The 16,135-nt window shown below is 42.6% G+C and overlaps 1 protein-coding gene across 10 annotated transcripts in view; it reads left to right on the top strand.

Moving 5' to 3' along the window:
- TIAM1 (T-cell lymphoma invasion and metastasis 1) overlaps nucleotides 1-16,135 on the top strand; it is a 146,394-nt gene that overhangs the window by 86,885 nt on the left and 43,374 nt on the right. For all 10 annotated transcript variants that reach the window (XM_021404132.1, XM_021404143.1, XM_021404124.1 and 7 more), the window contains 5 exons: nucleotides 2,273-2,419; nucleotides 4,332-4,406; nucleotides 5,446-5,616; nucleotides 11,439-11,543; nucleotides 14,888-14,969. In XM_021404132.1, the coding sequence (XP_021259807.1) occupies nucleotides 2,273-2,419; nucleotides 4,332-4,406; nucleotides 5,446-5,616; nucleotides 11,439-11,543; nucleotides 14,888-14,969 (580 nt within the window). The remainder of the gene's footprint in view (nucleotides 1-2,272; nucleotides 2,420-4,331; nucleotides 4,407-5,445; nucleotides 5,617-11,438; nucleotides 11,544-14,887; nucleotides 14,970-16,135) is intronic.

Here is a 16,135-nt window from a genome sequence, read left to right as displayed (position 1 = left end):
TCAATGAGAGTCTTTCTGAGGCTCTCAGCACGTGTTGGCTTAGACTGTCTTGGGTATGGCTTGCTTTCTACCATATGGATGAAGCTACTGACCAATTAGTCTAATATCCTGTCTCTAGTGATCAACACCTGATGCTCCGCATGGAAGGGGAAATGTTTTTCTCTGTTATTTATGGTGTGACATATTTAAAATGGTTGTTTAAATGTAAATAACGTAACAACCCAGCTTTTAAAAATACAGGGAAATGCATTGTAAAATGGTGGGTTTTTTAATGAATTTCAATCATAATCCTGTAGTTTCGTCTTGGGCTCCTGGAGCTCCATAGAAAGAGCTGAACTCCACTGTTGTCTTGTAGACGTCAGTTGTACCCTTCAATTGAAGCCAGAGCTGTAATTCAGTCAGGGGCGTTTTATTCTTTTATACATGAAAAGATTAGCGTCATCATCTTGTTAATTGCTGGTGAATTTATGTATTTTTTTTTTAAGTGGTGGGCTGTAATTTACATTTGTGCTTATTTTTTTGCATTTAGCAAAGCGCTGAGTGTTAGCCTGAAAAACAATCTGCTTCTTCATGCTGGTGTCTCTTGAGAGCCAACTGAAAAAAAAAATGTTTTGAATATGTTGTGTTGGAAAAGACACGTGCTCGCTTTTACTTTAAGCAGAATCTCATGTCCCCCTTTGCCCTTGGTAGCGTGGATGTGGTGCAGTGAGTCTCAGGCTCCATCTGGATGCTGCATGGTGATAGCACAGCATCCCTGGCTCACTTGATGTTCCTCACTGTGTTAGGCAGAGAACGGGCAGAAGTCTTCCTGCACAGTGTCCTAGGTACAGCTAAGAAATGTCTCACGAGGCCAGCCTGTGGAAGTCAAGAAGCTGTTATTTCAAGTTCTCCTTTTCCTTGATTTCTCAATGTTCCCGACCAAGAATCACCATTACTCACACAGTGACGGTTCCCTAGGTACACAAGCCAGCTTTCTGTTATTCCCGTCTTTCTATAGGGTTTTCTATCTGCTGCACCCAAACAACCAGTTTCTCAGCTCCTTAGCTTGGGGCATCACTCAGAGGTTTGGCTGTTCCAGCTGGGGTTGTCGCATTTTGTAAGTTTTGGGTGTGGGAATGGAGTACAAAGGCGTTCCAGGAAGTGCCTGGCCAAGTCTGCAGGGTAGGTCTGTCTGTCTGTCTAGCTTCGCCTTTTGCTACCGTTTGTACCTGCCATCTCCTACCCCTCCCTTTTTCACAAGAGAGGAGCTTGCTGTCCTGATTCCACCTCTGGATGGGAAATCTGCTTAAACTTTGGCCTAAACACAGCGCCTCTGACTAAGCTTGCAGTAATTTCTACCAGAGCTTCCTTATTTGGATAGCGCTCCCCAAATATTTGGTCTCAGTAAAAGCACATAGCTATCCACTCTGAAGGAGTTGCTTTGGTCCGTTTTTCAAGTGTCTGAGCAGATAACACTGCTTTAATTGGAAGGATCATTTCAGCTCACTTTTTTTCTCGTGCTTTGCTGACTCTTTCAGATGTTGTGTATCTTTAAGGAAGTGTAGGTTTTAAACACTGTGACCTATTTGCAAGCCTTTATCCGGCCTTGTAAAAGTTATGAGTCAGTTCCAGGATGCCCAGAGTGCTTTCACAGGAAGGAGAAAAGAGAAAGACCAAGGTTTTCGTAAGAAGCAGTTAAGTTTTGAAATCTCAGGCTTTCCTAGAATCATGGAATCACAGAATGGTTTGAGTTGGAAGGGACCTTAAAGATCACTGGGCTCCAACCCGCTGCCATGGGCAGGGCTGCCCCCAGCAGCTCAGGCTGCCCAGGGCCCCATCCAACCTGGCCTTGAGCGCCTCCAGGGATGGGCACCACAGCTTCTCTGGGCAGCCTGTGCCAGCGCCTCACCGCCCTCTGAAGGCTTTGTGTGTCCAGTTTTGAAACCTCCTTAGAAAATAAAATGAAAAAAAAACCAAACAAACTCAGAACGCTTTCATTGGCATTGATGCTTGGCTCTGGAATGAGAAAGCTGCTTTAAAACACCTCAAACTGAATGCCAAAAAACGTGTGGTACCGTCCCTAATAATTTTTAATTCTTGACGTTGGAAGAAATGAGTTAAATTGCAGTGAGATGGAGGTAGCCTGGCAGCAGCAAGACTGTCCCTGTTGTGAGCATGCATTGTTATTAGAGCCTTTGCCGTTTTTGTAAGGATATTCCACTGTTAGATTATGTAAGCGGTGGTGCGGTGGGATGCTGCAACCTTTGATTGTGAAACCATGTGGCACTGACAGGTGGCGGCTCGCACAGGGGAGTCCGGTGTGCGGAGAAGGACGCAAGCCATGTCCAGATCTGCCAGTAAACGGAGAAGCAGGTTTTCTTCTCTCTGGGGGCTGGATACTACCTCGAAGAAAAAGCAAGGGAGGCCAAGCATTAATCAGGTAAGCGTGTGGGAGTTTGTGACACGGTTGGTTTCAAGCTGACTTGTTAGCGTGCACAATGTAGCTCATCCAAAGAGTCACACCAAGCACTTACACATCCAACCTAAAACTTGTCTGCTTAATTTTTCATGGCATGTAGCTGTCACATTCCACATCCTCTTCAAAAATCAGTGACTAATTACAGATAAGTGTACCGAAGCATCCTGAAGTGCAATTTGGAGTTTGTACCCTTCTTTGCTGATTAGGTTGCATTACTACTGCTGCATTTTTGCTGCTTCTGCTTTTGCCAGAGATACTTCCCCAAAACTCAACCATGAGGCAACAATAAAACAGAAAGATAGTTTTGCTAAAAAAAAAAAAGGAAAAAAAGAAAAAAAAAAGAGAAGAACGGAGACTTCCTTCTTTCCTTAAATTAAAACTGTGGGTTTGTAAAATATTTTAAATGTAGCTAAGTTTGGGGAAAACTTTCTGAAGTAACAAAAACTTTGTATTTAGGAGAGTCAGTCACTGTTTTGCTTTGAATTTTTAAAAACCGAAAGCTGAAACCTTTCACTCCTCAGATGTTTCCAGAAAATATGTTTCGGTGTGGTAGGAAGGTACTTCCCTTTTATTCTTTCCAAACATCCCTAATTACAGCTTTCAATTTTTGAGAGCCATACCTCATCTAATTGCAGGAAATGTGGGCTTTTCTTCTCTTCTTTCACTTTTTGAGGTGGGGGAAAGGCTTGGGACACGTTTTGTTCTGTGCGCTGTGATTACTTCTTCCTTCTTTCAAGGCAGCAGTGGGTGTTTGTTTTGTTGAGCAGGGGATTAATGCTGGAAAATTGTTTAGCTTTGTTTTTAATGAGACATTAGGAGTTCACCTAGTATGTAGTGCCAGAACAAGAGCTCTGGGTTTTGCTGGGAAGCACCAGATGCTCTGTGAGCACATTCTCAATTCTTTGCGCTGGTGCTGAGGCATCCATGCTGTTTTGTATTTATTTTCCCCACATCAAGCACAATCCCTTGCTAGATCCTGCCTGTGCTGTGTCCTCAGTGCTGTGTTTTTCCTGAACTCATACTTTTTTTTTCTTTTGGTGGGGATAAATGCATTCTTCATGCTTCCTCCCCGTCCCCATCCTCACCCCCATAACTCCTCCATTACTCCCAGGCATGAAGAGGGATTTTGTTCTGGGTTAAAGAACAATCACGCTGGAGAAAGTCAAAGTGAAATTTTGAGAAAGTACTGGAATGTAATGGCTGAATGCATTTCCCTTGCTCTTACGTAGTAACATGCAGTTATTTGCAGAGTTGAAGCAGTAAACTCTTAAATTCTTAAAGTGGAGTGACTTTTTCCGGCTTCATTTTAGGTGCAGTATAGTTAACAGTCAAACCCAGCAACTTGATCATAAACCTGTGGTGATGCAAAGCTATAAAACTTCAGCTTTCCAGTTTTAAGCTTAAGCTTCTGTTGCAGTAACAATCTTGTTTTTCCCCCCTACACTCAGCTGCCAGGTAATTTAGAGCTGTGCACAGGGCAGGCTGTGTTTTGCAGGTGTGTTTTGTCTGGTGCCTGTCTGGTACAGTGTGGTGCAGCCCCCCAGCTGAGCACAAAAGGAGATAAAAGGTGTCTAGCTCTGCAGTATAAGCCAGTGACAGAGCACTAAACAGAGCTGACATCTGATCTTTCAGTGTGGTGCCCAGTCACCAGCTTGCCCGGTGCTCCCCATCTTTTCTAACAAGCTGATATTTTCACTTTCTGTGTTTTCGAGATGAATGTTTTTATTTTTTAGTTTGATTTCTATGCTGAGTATTACGTAACGCTGTTCATCCCCAACCTTTGCAGCAGATCAGTCATGTCAGGCTCTAGTCTGTCCTGCACAGAGTGCAGATGTACGCTCGTGTTTTAAATGGGAGTTGCTCTGTTCCTCAGGTGTTCGGCGAAGGAGTCGATTCAGTAAAGAAATCTCTCGAAGGAATCTTTGACGATACGGTCCCGGACGGCAAGGTAAAAAGCACCGGCTCTCCAGCTGCCTCCTTCCCATTCACAGCTTAAATGCAGCGCTGGCTTTGGTACGCAAGGAGACACAAAGCCCCTGGGAGAGGAGCAGAGAGCAGCCTCTGCGTGCTGTAGGGCTGGTGGCTGCTCCGCAGTCTGTCTGAGCTGATTGCTCGTGGTCAAAATTGTTCGCAGTACGTGGCATCCTGAGCACAGAGGGGGTGCCAGACCCAGAAGGGTACGAGCACTGCACACCAGGGAGGTGCCTGCCTGCAGGAGGAGCAGACATTGGTGGGTCCGGGAAATGGCTCATTGTGGTGGTAGCCATATGGGGTTTTCATAATTTAGGGTTACTGCAGCTATGAAGCACAGGGTTTCTCAGTTTTGTTTTCATGTGCTTCTGCAAGCTTTTGCATTTGCAGAAACAATTACAACTGCTTTCGTTTTCCCCAGAGAAAGCCAGCTATAAAACAGCATTAAGACAGTGCTAAGGGGCACATTCTTCATGTAGTGAATATGGATTTAGCTGCGTGAGCCCACTTGTAGCAAATGGGAATTTTGCAGCCCCATCACCTCATGGAGATTTATAGCTTATAGTCTAACTTGGATGTACAATAGACAGGAAATTCAAAATAAGTGCTAAGATTTGCTACTTTGCCATTTCTGGATGTAGGAAATGTAACACATCAGTTTTATTGGCCTTGGATTGGTTTACTGGGAGATGAAGTGCATTCAAGTTTTAATTTTAAAACTCTTTTTATCACTCTCATTTTTTGTTGCATTCCTAGCATTCTGAATAGCCATAGGGTGAAATCCCAGGATACACACATTGCGCCAGTTTAGCTGTGTGGGTGGCTTGGGGAGGCACGCTTTACATTGCTCAGGTAAAACTGCAAAGTTTTCCAGTCCAGGCAAGCCCTCAGTCTAGGTTTGTGAATAAAATGTCTTTACTATAAGAGGGCTTTTTTCATACAGCATGTAATGTTCCTTACATGGTGAAGAAGATCTTACTTGGCTCCTCTAGTCATAATGGATTTTGTCTGCTTAGAGGGAAAAAGAAGTGGCACTGAGCAGCGTCCATCAGCACAATCCCGACTGTGATATTTGGGTTCATGAGTACTTTACGCCGTCTTGGTTCTGTCTGCCAAACAACCAGCCTGCTCTGACGGTCATCCGCCCCGGGGACACCACTCGAGATGTGCTGGAGATGATTTGCAAGGTAAAGGCTGCCAGTGTGCCCTGGAGCGGGGCAAATGTCTGCAACCCTGAGCCCTTTCAGTTCAGCCCTTTCGGTTGAACCTCGTAGTGATTTTCTCCTATGCCAGTACTCAGACTGGACTGTGTTTGAGTGATCAGCTGTATGTTAGATGAAAAATGTGAATTACACTGAATTATTTAGGAAAATCATGCTGGTGCCACACAAGAAAAGTTCTTGCAGTTGGAGTTAAACTTGCCATGGGAAGGCTGGTTGATTTTTGCCCTTTCCACTCTGGCCCCTTTGCATGAGTCTCTAAGTGCCTTCATACCTTCTGATGTCTCTCACCTGCCCACCCACCTGCTGTCCCTCCACTGAAGGCCAAGCTGTGTGCAGGACCCTTCTCTCTCCCCTACCCTTGTTCCCCAGCTTGCTTCCTTTCACTACACCCAGTCTCCAAGCCTTCCCATCACCTGTTCCGTCCACTGCCAGATGGACAATCCCACTTGTTCCCACGTGTCAGATTGCCCTGTCTCCAGGTGCCATTCCTCTTTCCTTCCCCCTGCCGCTTTACTCCCTTCTGACTGGCATGAGAGAGAAAACAGGAGTGCCAGGAGTAGGAGAAGGTACCGCTGTTTGCTGCCTGCATTGCAGAGACAAACTTGACTTGTGTAGGTGGTGGGAGGGAAGGGAGAGGAGAGCTTTCATCTGCAGAAAAACCACCTGGATTTCTTTGCCAGATGAAATATCAGAGCCATTTGGGCATTTAAAACAGTTGCATCTCAGCAGAGAAATTTAAAGCTTTGACAAATTAAATACATGCTTTCAGTTCTGGCATCCGCATAAATGTATGTTTTCCACTAACCAGCTGACTGCAATCTAGACCCAACTCATGTCACGTGCTGCTCTGAAAAATGAGTCCTCTTTTATACAACAACAACAGCAAAAGAAAAGAAAACATGTATTGCTATCAGGAGCTTAACTTGGGGGACTTTTAGAACATGTTGCATGTGCTTCCAAAGAGAAGGAGGGTGAGAGAAAGGCATTTGTTTGGAATAATGATACAGTGTGCTCATCTCTCTGCCAGGTGCACTGTTAAAGGTGGCTACAGCTTGTGAAAGCTCCTCGTTGTATTTGGGAAAAGATGACATTTTCAGGGAGAGACATAACAGGGAAGCTGGATGACACATTATTAGTAATGATTTATTTTTAGGACTTCTATTTTCCATTGGGTAAGAGTGATTAACTCAGTGGACCACATCCTTAGCTGGAGTAAATTGGTGTAGCTCCATTGGTTTCAGTGTTGTCCTGTTGAAGATGTGGTTTCTCGCTGTCTTTTTGATTCTGGTGGGTGTTGTTGTATAAGGAGATGGGGAGGTGGGTGAGTGTTTGCTTTTTTGAAGAACTGTTTCTTATCTGTTTCTTTCCTTTCTGTCAGAGTTTTCAGTCTGGAAAGCACTGATGGATGCCTTCTTTTCTATCGCATTTAATAATCAATCTCTTTCTTCTGTCTCTTGCATTCAGCTCATTTTTCCCCTTTTAATATCTGATCCACATCATTTCACATCAGTTTGCCATCTGCCATCTGAGAACCAGTCAAGTTCTGGTATAGTAAACATTTCAAGATCTACATTTCATTTAAGCCTCTTCATGTTCGTAGATGCGGTTAAGTCTATCTGTGCTATTAACCTGAGCTTGATTATTCTATCGGAGAACATTAAGTGCACTCAAGTCATTGCAGAAAATGTGTTCTTATACTAACATTGCTGCTTGTTATTATACAGCGAGTTAGGTTTTGGATGCTGCTTTGTGACACTTTTATGATTCAAGATTGGTGGGAGTTGAGTCTAAAGCATATTTTAAAGTGGTTTCTCAAAGATTTCTCCTAAGATTTAACTAATAGCATCACTTGGAAGGCAGGAGAACTCGGTGTATACGCATTAAATTGTTTCCTATGGGTAATAGCTATCGGTGTGAACGTGTATGTATGTATTACTAAAATTTGCGTAATGATGTCTTAAAATTGAGTAGAAGCACACACGGTACATATGGATGTAGGCAGAAGCAGTATGGAGAGAATAACACCAAAAATTGAGCATAGAAGACTACATGGCATTTAGTCTTTTGACTGAAGGAGATAAAAAGCGAGATGCAAAAAACCTTCTATTTTCTCACTATTTATGTTTTTGAAAGGGACAAGAAGCGGATTTTCCCTAGGTCTTTGGATCTGTGCTCAGATTCTCTGAGGATTGACTTAAGTCTGATGCTCTGTGGGCTTGCTTTGATTTTGAGCTGGTGTTTTCCAGCCAAAAAGACTTGGGCCACACAAGTGCGGAGCTGGAGTAATATGGTGGCCTCAGCAGCATGTTTCCATGATGTTGTAACTTCAGTGCTAATTCAGTCTCTCACACCAAGCTGAAAAAATACACCCTTTCTTGGAAGTCCTGTCTTTTGCTAAGGCAGAAGACACGGAGGGGAAGAACGAACCCAGCTGTCTTGGACGTGTCTCAGGTCAGGCTGAGTGGTCCTCTGGAGGTGCTGTCCACATTTTAAGTAGAGGGGTGCCAAAATGGATGAATAGTTCAGATTGGGTGCTGACCCACTGCACCACTCAGAGCTTGTTGAATTGTTTCCCACCCTAAAGTATAAATTCTTCTTCAAGAGCACATCAGTTAAACCTGTCAGGTTGGGCTTTAAATTGGGTTAGCTGCTTAATTTAGTCCAGATATAGCCAGAGTTATTAGGAGAGAAATAAATAAACCAAGATGCTTATTTGCTCTACTAGAAGGTGTTTTGGGTGGTCTCGAAAGGATATTAGTAACATTAGAGCTGCACTCTTTCTGCTCCCACCTCTCCGCATATGGATGCAGCTAGACCAGCAACAAAAAAAGTGGGTTAAGAGCATGGCTTGCAGGGCAGACTGCCTGTTTCCACTTCAAGATGATCTTTCCCTTTTTGCTTCAGTGGACAATTGTGCCTCTGTCTGAAAGAGTTTAACTAATGTAAAATTGTGATGTATACAAGGCATTGCTGCAGTATGCGTATTTTAATTAACTAAATGTTATGGCTCGTGTGCTGCACCACCACAGCCTTAATGGTGATGACTTACATTTCTTGACGCGGGGGGGATTGCGCTGCAGTGGGTGAATGGCATCCACCACAGCCGATGATGTTTCTCGGGCAAAATGAGTGCCTCCAAATGTTTTATCCGGTGGCCTCTTTGGGCAGTGCCTTGCTCTGGAATGGCTCAGAGCCTCAGTGCAGCATTTGTCATTTTGTGTTGGCTCCCTCCTACTCTCACAAATGGCATGCATAATCTTCTCGCCAGCAAATCTCCCTTTGGAGACCAGTGCGTGCGAGCCCAGGGGCACCGACATCCATTCCTGTGCCTGTATCAAAGCCAGCAGCAGCCCTTTCGTGGACCGCTGGGAATAGAAGATCAAGACACCCACTTGCAGGGAAGGCTCCTCTTTTGAGATGGTATCAGGGCAGGGGTTGAGCAGCAGTGTGAGCCAGGAGGATGCGAGTACAGCCTGCGGCCTTTCTGTTCCCAAGCACCTCGAGGCCCTGGGCTGGGTCCATCCCTGTGTAGCAGGTTGTTATTCCTGCTGGCCTTCTGATGAGCCCTTGGGCACACCGAGGAGTGTCTCTTTGGATGTCCGTTGCAATGGGAAGGTGGTTGGAGGTGGAAGTAACAAAAATACACAGCGCTGCATAGGGGGCTCTCTCCCCTGGGCTTTGTTAAATCACATGTAATGATACAGCCTCAGTCTAACTGACCTGGCATTTGCTGGGTGGCTCTCTCTTGGCTGTACCTGAAGCTGTATGAAATGCAGAAGACATACGAGATCTTAGGCACAGAAGACCGTGGAAGATGCAGTTTAGTGGTAGGAGCAGACTCTTAGGTTGCCTTTTTAGATGGTTGGACTAAATGATCTTAGTGGTCTTTTCCAACCTTAATAATTCTATGATTCTATGATTCTGGTTAATTTTTCTGCTAGTATGGTTTTTCCATGTAGCAATTTTTCCCCATTAACCACTTTAAATGGCCCAAGCATTTCACAGGCTTTCAGCGAGCCTTATCACAGGCTTTTTGCTCAACTTTTCATTTGTGCTATCTGCGTTTTTATGTCTCCTCTCTGTTTCTGTTTAATATGTGTGCATGGTGCTCTTCAGTTTATGTCTAGGGGTAGCATGCTAATCTGGCCAGAAACTAATGTAGGACTCCTATGTGTCATTTCTGGACAGCTACAACCAATTCTGCTTCCCTTGAGTTTCTGGAGTGTTTGTATGGATGTGCATATAAGAGGAAAACTAGGGAAAAAACTACTAGGAGAAATGGTTAGTAAACCAAGAGCAAAGCTTGTAAAACATGTATCAAAAAAGGAAAAGGGGAGAGAGTGTGAGGCTCTCCTATATTCAGTTCTTTTTATTTTGTCTTTTGATAGATTTTGTATTACTTGTTCAATTAACTAGGTGTTTGCAGCAGAGTTTACTCCATTTCAGATACTGAGTTTGTAAGGACAATACATTTTTTGAATTGGATGTATCTGAATGCAGCAATGTGTACAGTACAGCAACAGATCTGTCTTTATTTTTGTATTGGTCGCTATTTTGTTTCATTGACTAATCCAGAGCTTCCAAAACATTCACTGTTCTCTGAATGCTTGTGGAAGGGTTTGCTAGATCAAGGCACAATCTTCTCCACAGGTCACTTGGTGTACATTACTCGTATTCTGTACTGTGTCATCAGCCAATTGAGTCTTGGTGTATCATCATCTTGGCTTGAGATGGATAAGTGAGCCTTTAAAAAACAGCAGTCCAACACATAACCAGTAGGAAATAATGACTTCTTCCATATATTTTCAGATGAGCCACAGTTTTTTTTGTACAACCTCGGAAATGTTGGTAATTCGCTGATAAAAGATGAAAAGGCAGACATATAAAAGCATATAATAATGGGATTTCTAAAGTGACAGTGAGGTGAATTTACCTCCTGTATTTCTGAATCAGTTCTGGGTTTTTCACTAGCTTTAGTCAACAGTTTATGAACTTTGAAAGCAACTTCTGAATGATGTTCTTTGTGTTTACCATCATTCAAAATGTGTTTTGATTACACACTGCATTAACCTCTGCTTAAATTGAACTTATGAATCGTGCTGAGAAAAGGTCATTAACATCTCCCAGACCAAATGCCATATCCTCAGCTAATTATGACTAATTCATTAAAATGGTGTGACCTGTTTCCACTGGGATGTAGTCCAGTATAGAACTCTCAGCTTCTTTCACCCTTTAGAAGCCGACTTATCCTGAGTTGTTTTGAATGTACAGGGTGTATATATATATATTTTTTTTATATAACCTTGCTTGAAATTTACTACGCTATGCATGCTTGCTAAATTATGAAGATGCTAAAAAAAAAATAACCAACCAACCAACCAAAAAAAAATCCACAGAAAAAACTTTCCTATCACATTATTCTCTGTTTGCAGAACGTTTGTTTTCCTTCCTGCAATTTTAAATGCACTTTGTATACAAAGGTATGCTCCAAATCCTTGCTTTAATAGCGTTTGCTGATTTCTGCAGTAGCATGGGATGGAGCAGAACTGCAAAATAAGCGGAATTGAAGAGGATGGTCAGAGTAGTAGCACTGCCCTTGAACGCTTACTTCTGGGGAAGAGGAGAAGGTTCAGATTCTTGTTAGGAAAAGTTAGGAGAACATGGGTCTCTTATGACAGATGGTACTGGGGCACTTTTTTGTCTTCTGAGTGTCACGCGATTTTCTAATCAGAGATAATGTGAGCCATTGCTCTTGTCTTACAAAGCCTCTTCTGCATTTCTTGCAGACACACCAGCTGGATCACTCTGCTCACTACCTGCGTCTTAAATTCCTGATTGAAAACCAGATGCAGTTTTATGTACCAAAGCAAGAGGAGGATATCTACGAACTGGTAATGCTACCTACTAAGCAAAATTAGATGACACTGTGTAGGACGCTGTTAATTAGTGTTCATTTGGTATTTGTAATATGCAGTTACGCTTTTTAACTTGCAATTATGGTGCTGTGCAGGCCATTGCAAATTGGCCTGCAGTAAGGTAATCCCTCCAAACATTTCATCTCGAGGAGAGAGTTAGTGCTCTGCTTACGTTTGTGCACATATGGGTCTGTGTGGAAGAGAGAAGGAACAGCCACTGCTAATGGGTGCAGGTCACTGTGATGTACATTTAAGCTTAATTTCTCTTAAGGCTGCCTTTTCCTCTTGTTTGTATTTTCTTTGTTTGTTTTAAAGACGCACTCTTGAAAGCTCAGTGCTTCCTGTTCCAATCACTTTGATTTTTTTAAGGGAGAGAGTGAGTGCGCATGTTGTTTGTTGTTGTTGCTGCTTTTGGTGGGTTTTTTTGTTTGTTTTTTTTTTGAATGGGAAGGTAAACGTTGAGGTTAAAAAGCTGCGTGAGAATATACATTCCTAATTGCTTCATTTGGAAGTCTTCATATCATGAATCTCAAAAGCAGACTTCAAAGGAATTTTGAAATCAGAGATTAAAAAAATAGACCAAACAGAATTAGTGTCATGCTTTGACTCTGTGATTTTACACATGCACGCTGTAAAGCTTTTAAAAGTCCTTTTTATTGGTGGCTGTTTTATTTATAAAAAGTAAAACTTTGCTGGTTATGGATGTTTTTGTTCATTTACTAAAGAACTTCTGTGGTTTGCCATTATCACAGTTAAAAAAAATACAGAGAAGGTACTAAAAGTGGGAGGTAAAACGTATCTGTGAAAGATTAAGACTCAGAGGAGACAGATTTTGGCTTTCATCACATGGAAGGGCTTTAACTTTTTTACATTAAGGGGATATAGGATTGACACAGTCATCAGTTATTGTTTATTCTGAGGAAAACTGAAATTAAACCAAAACTCTACGGTCAGTAGCGCTATGTGTGTGCTGAAAGATTACAGTACAGATAGGATTGTACCTAATGTTGTAATGTTAAAGCAGTGTGCATTTGTGCGTGTGCTTGTGTGTGCCTGTGTGCTTGTTTCACGAGAAAATGTGAGTTATTTTTATTCAAGTGTTAAATGAGATGATTCTCTTGCAATATGATAAAAGTAATGGCTCTATTTCTGTGGCCTCCCAAATAGCTGTTTATAACAGCCTAGTGCTGATGTCATCTTGCCAGAGCTATCTTCCCCTTACTAAAATGCTTTTAAAATACATCACTGTGGAAAAGGTGATTTCTTAGGGTGATAATCCTTTTTCTTGCAGAATATATCACATGTATTTAAGTACAAAACTGAGATTAAACAACCACGTTCCATTCCATTCCAAAACATTCGTGGTGATGCTTTGTGTTCTGATGCAGCCTTTCAAAAATTCCTGTGCTTGGTTTATTACGTGTTAAAAGTGTTACTAAGGGCTAGAGGACAGCTATTTAGCATTAGGTGCTACACCAAGCAGTTTAAGTACCTTTGATTGAAAAGGAAGTGTTGGAATGTTTGGGCTGGAGCTTGATGTGCCAGACTTCTTACGTTGGGTAGGATTTTGATGGCGCTTTCAGGTGGAAGGAGGAGACTGGAGGCCCCTCTGAAAATCCCGCTGGTAGGATGGGGCAAGGCTAGAGGCATTGAGAAGGACTGTGACAGGACCAAAAGTGTTAGAGGAAAGAAATGCAAGCAGGTGAAGAGCTTGAGGAAATGAAAGTAATGTTAAATATCCCCAAGCTGCCATGAGAAGCACCAGGGGCAGCAAAAGGTTTGAAGTGGATGGAGGGGGCAGCACTGACCTTGAATGCTAAATTCTCCTCGGAATGGCTGCGGAGTTCAGACAGTTTTTGTTCTGAAAACAATGCAATTTTCGCTTGTTTTTTTCCTTCTCTTCTTTTTAAAATCTTTACTTAAATCTGGTTGAGATTTTGTGAATGTCATTTGACTCATTTTCAAGTGCTGAATAGAACATTTCTATCTTTGAAAGCTGCATTTTAAAAGTACTGCTAGCATGACATCCTCATTGAATTTTACATTTATCTTGCTGTACACAACCACTTAAATGGGTATCCAACTGTTCCATAGTGCCTAATATTTGCATTAAACAGATGAGGAAGTGTTGGTAGAAGCAGGAGATAAAATTATGTGTTTATTAAAGAAACCTTTCCTAACGAGTTACTTTTCTTTTTTGAGGAAGTGGACTAAGTGCTTCAGTCCAAACACTATGTCACTTAATTTCAAAACATCACTTAATTATGGTGGTTGCTTTTTTACACAGTCTTACCCACATTTAGACAAAATTAATGTTTACCTGTGAGCTCTCATTCTTTTATGAGTATAATTTTTTCCAAAGGTGGTTTTTCCAGAGGTGGAAGCATGGCTTGTTATTGAAGTTCTAACCTGTGCTATGGAAAAAACAGCTTCAAACTTGTGATGAGACCGTGGCTTTCAGTGTGGCTTTGGGAAAGTTAGGGTTGACTCCCAGAAATGTCAGTTCAGAGCCTCTAAATTTCTGGAAAAATGGAATTTCCCTACCTGGGTTGGTGCGACTGGCCCCAGTACCACCTCATTTGTTAGGAGCTGAGCAGCAGGGCTGGGATACAAGTGTAAGTAGCACGAAGCAAAAGATTTAAAAGCGTAATTCCTGTTACTGACAGTGTAAGCAGAGTACAGGGCTGCAGCTGGGGGGCTGCTCAGCTCCTGAAAGGCAGAGTGAATTGCATGAGTGTGTTTGGACGCCTGGGTTGCTGCCCAGAGGTGTGAATTGGTGCTGCTCTCCCAGGAAGGATGTTAATGATGATTTCAAAGGCTTGGGTAAAAATAAACATAAATGTGTGAAAGGTGAGAAAGGAACTGCATTTAAAATCTCATAGTCTTCTAATGATTGAGAAATGTTTTTAAGAAGGAAAGTCTCTACTTAGAATTTTAGTGCTACAAAATAATCAAATTCCTGCAATGTCTTAATGTAAATAATATACATACTTAACAGTAAATTATAACTTCCCATTAAACACAGGAGGAGGAATGGAAGTTCTTTTTCTCGTGCACTCGAAATTGTATTAATGGAGTGAGTAGATGTACTATTACTTTTATGTTGGGACTAGCAAAGTACTACTTATTTCTCTTTAGTTTCTAACAGTCAAGCATAGCAACAAAACTAATATGTTCTGTACACATGGGGAAAAACTGTCTGATGAGTAATGACCATGGTCTGTTTCCCCCTCCTCCTGAGAAAGAAGTCAGTTCAATATGATTACAGTTAATGTGTTCTCCCATAGTAACTTATTTTTGTGCATCTTTTTTCTGTTCAGCTCTACAAAGAAATAGAAATCTGTCAGAAAATTACACAGCATATTCAAATAGAGAAGTCTGATGTGTCCTCTGATATTTATGGTAAGTTTCTCTCCTTTTGTTTTTATCTTCCTACCAAGTCAGTTCTAGTGTGTGTACTTGCCATTGATTGACACACCTGAGAGGCCTGTTGAGCAAAATCAGGAGAGCACATCTGATTCCTGTGCCATCTACAGAAAGCTTGCTCCCCTTCCCTGAAGCAGGGAACACACTGAACACATTTCTTTGCTGGTGCTCAAGCTGTAGGATATGCAGCTCTTTGATGAGAGCTACGGTGGCATTTTCTTGTTTTTGTACTTTCTCAAAGCACCACATATGGAGGTTGTGGGACTGAGTGCTGGCGGGAAGCAGCGTCCTTTGCTGGTTGTCACATTTACATGAATGCCTGCATTGCGGTGTTCACGGGGACCCTGCTGTGGAGCTGGGGTTTGGGAGAGGGCTGCTTACATAGACTGATGGCAGGCTCTCCTGCTCCTCAGCCCTCCCTCTCCCAGTGCCCCTGGCTGTGGCAGGGCCAGAGCCAGGAGCATCGCTGTGGGTGAAAGGCCTCTCCAGCTATGTTGTTGGCAGCTGACACAGGAAAGGCTCCTTGGCTCCTTTCCGTGACTGTTGTAGGTCTACAAGGTGGGTCCCTGTCTTGCCCGATTGTTCCCAGGCTGGAAGAGCCTGGCCCCAGTGCATGACAGGTTCTCCAGGAGCCCGTGTGAATTCCTGGAGCTGGAATCCAGCACATGGTATAGATCTGGATGTAAAGTGGAGGAAGTCCTCCCTGTGTAATTTCAGCAAAATTCCCAATCTTTACATAGGGGTGGTCATATTATCTCTTCAGTATTTGAAGTTGCAGACCTACAGCCTGGCAAGTTTGCCCTTTGATCTAGCAATTACAGTTCTGTAGTGTTTTTAAACATTATTTGTGCAACCTACCCTGCGGGAAGTCAATCTGCATCTTTTTACTGTTTATCTAAATATTGTGTTTTAATGACTAGAATAATTCCAAATCCCTGAACTGCTTATTATACAGCTGCAGGCCTTCTGAATATTGAGCTCTGCTACAAAGCAATGGTTCTGACTGTGGTTTGAGTACTGAAGGGCTGAGAAAGAAATATGAACTAGCACAGCAATGGCCCTAGGTTCAATAATTATGCTGTGACTGAAAGCGCTGCAAGAACTAGGGGTATTGTGGCTTTTTCTGTTCTTCCTTCCCCCTT

The sequence above is a fragment of the Numida meleagris genome, chromosome 1 (genome assembly GCF_002078875.1).
Source record: "Numida meleagris isolate 19003 breed g44 Domestic line chromosome 1, NumMel1.0, whole genome shotgun sequence".
Lineage (NCBI taxonomy): Eukaryota > Metazoa > Chordata > Aves > Galliformes > Numididae > Numida > Numida meleagris.
This window is presented reverse-complemented; position numbering and strand designations above follow the sequence as displayed.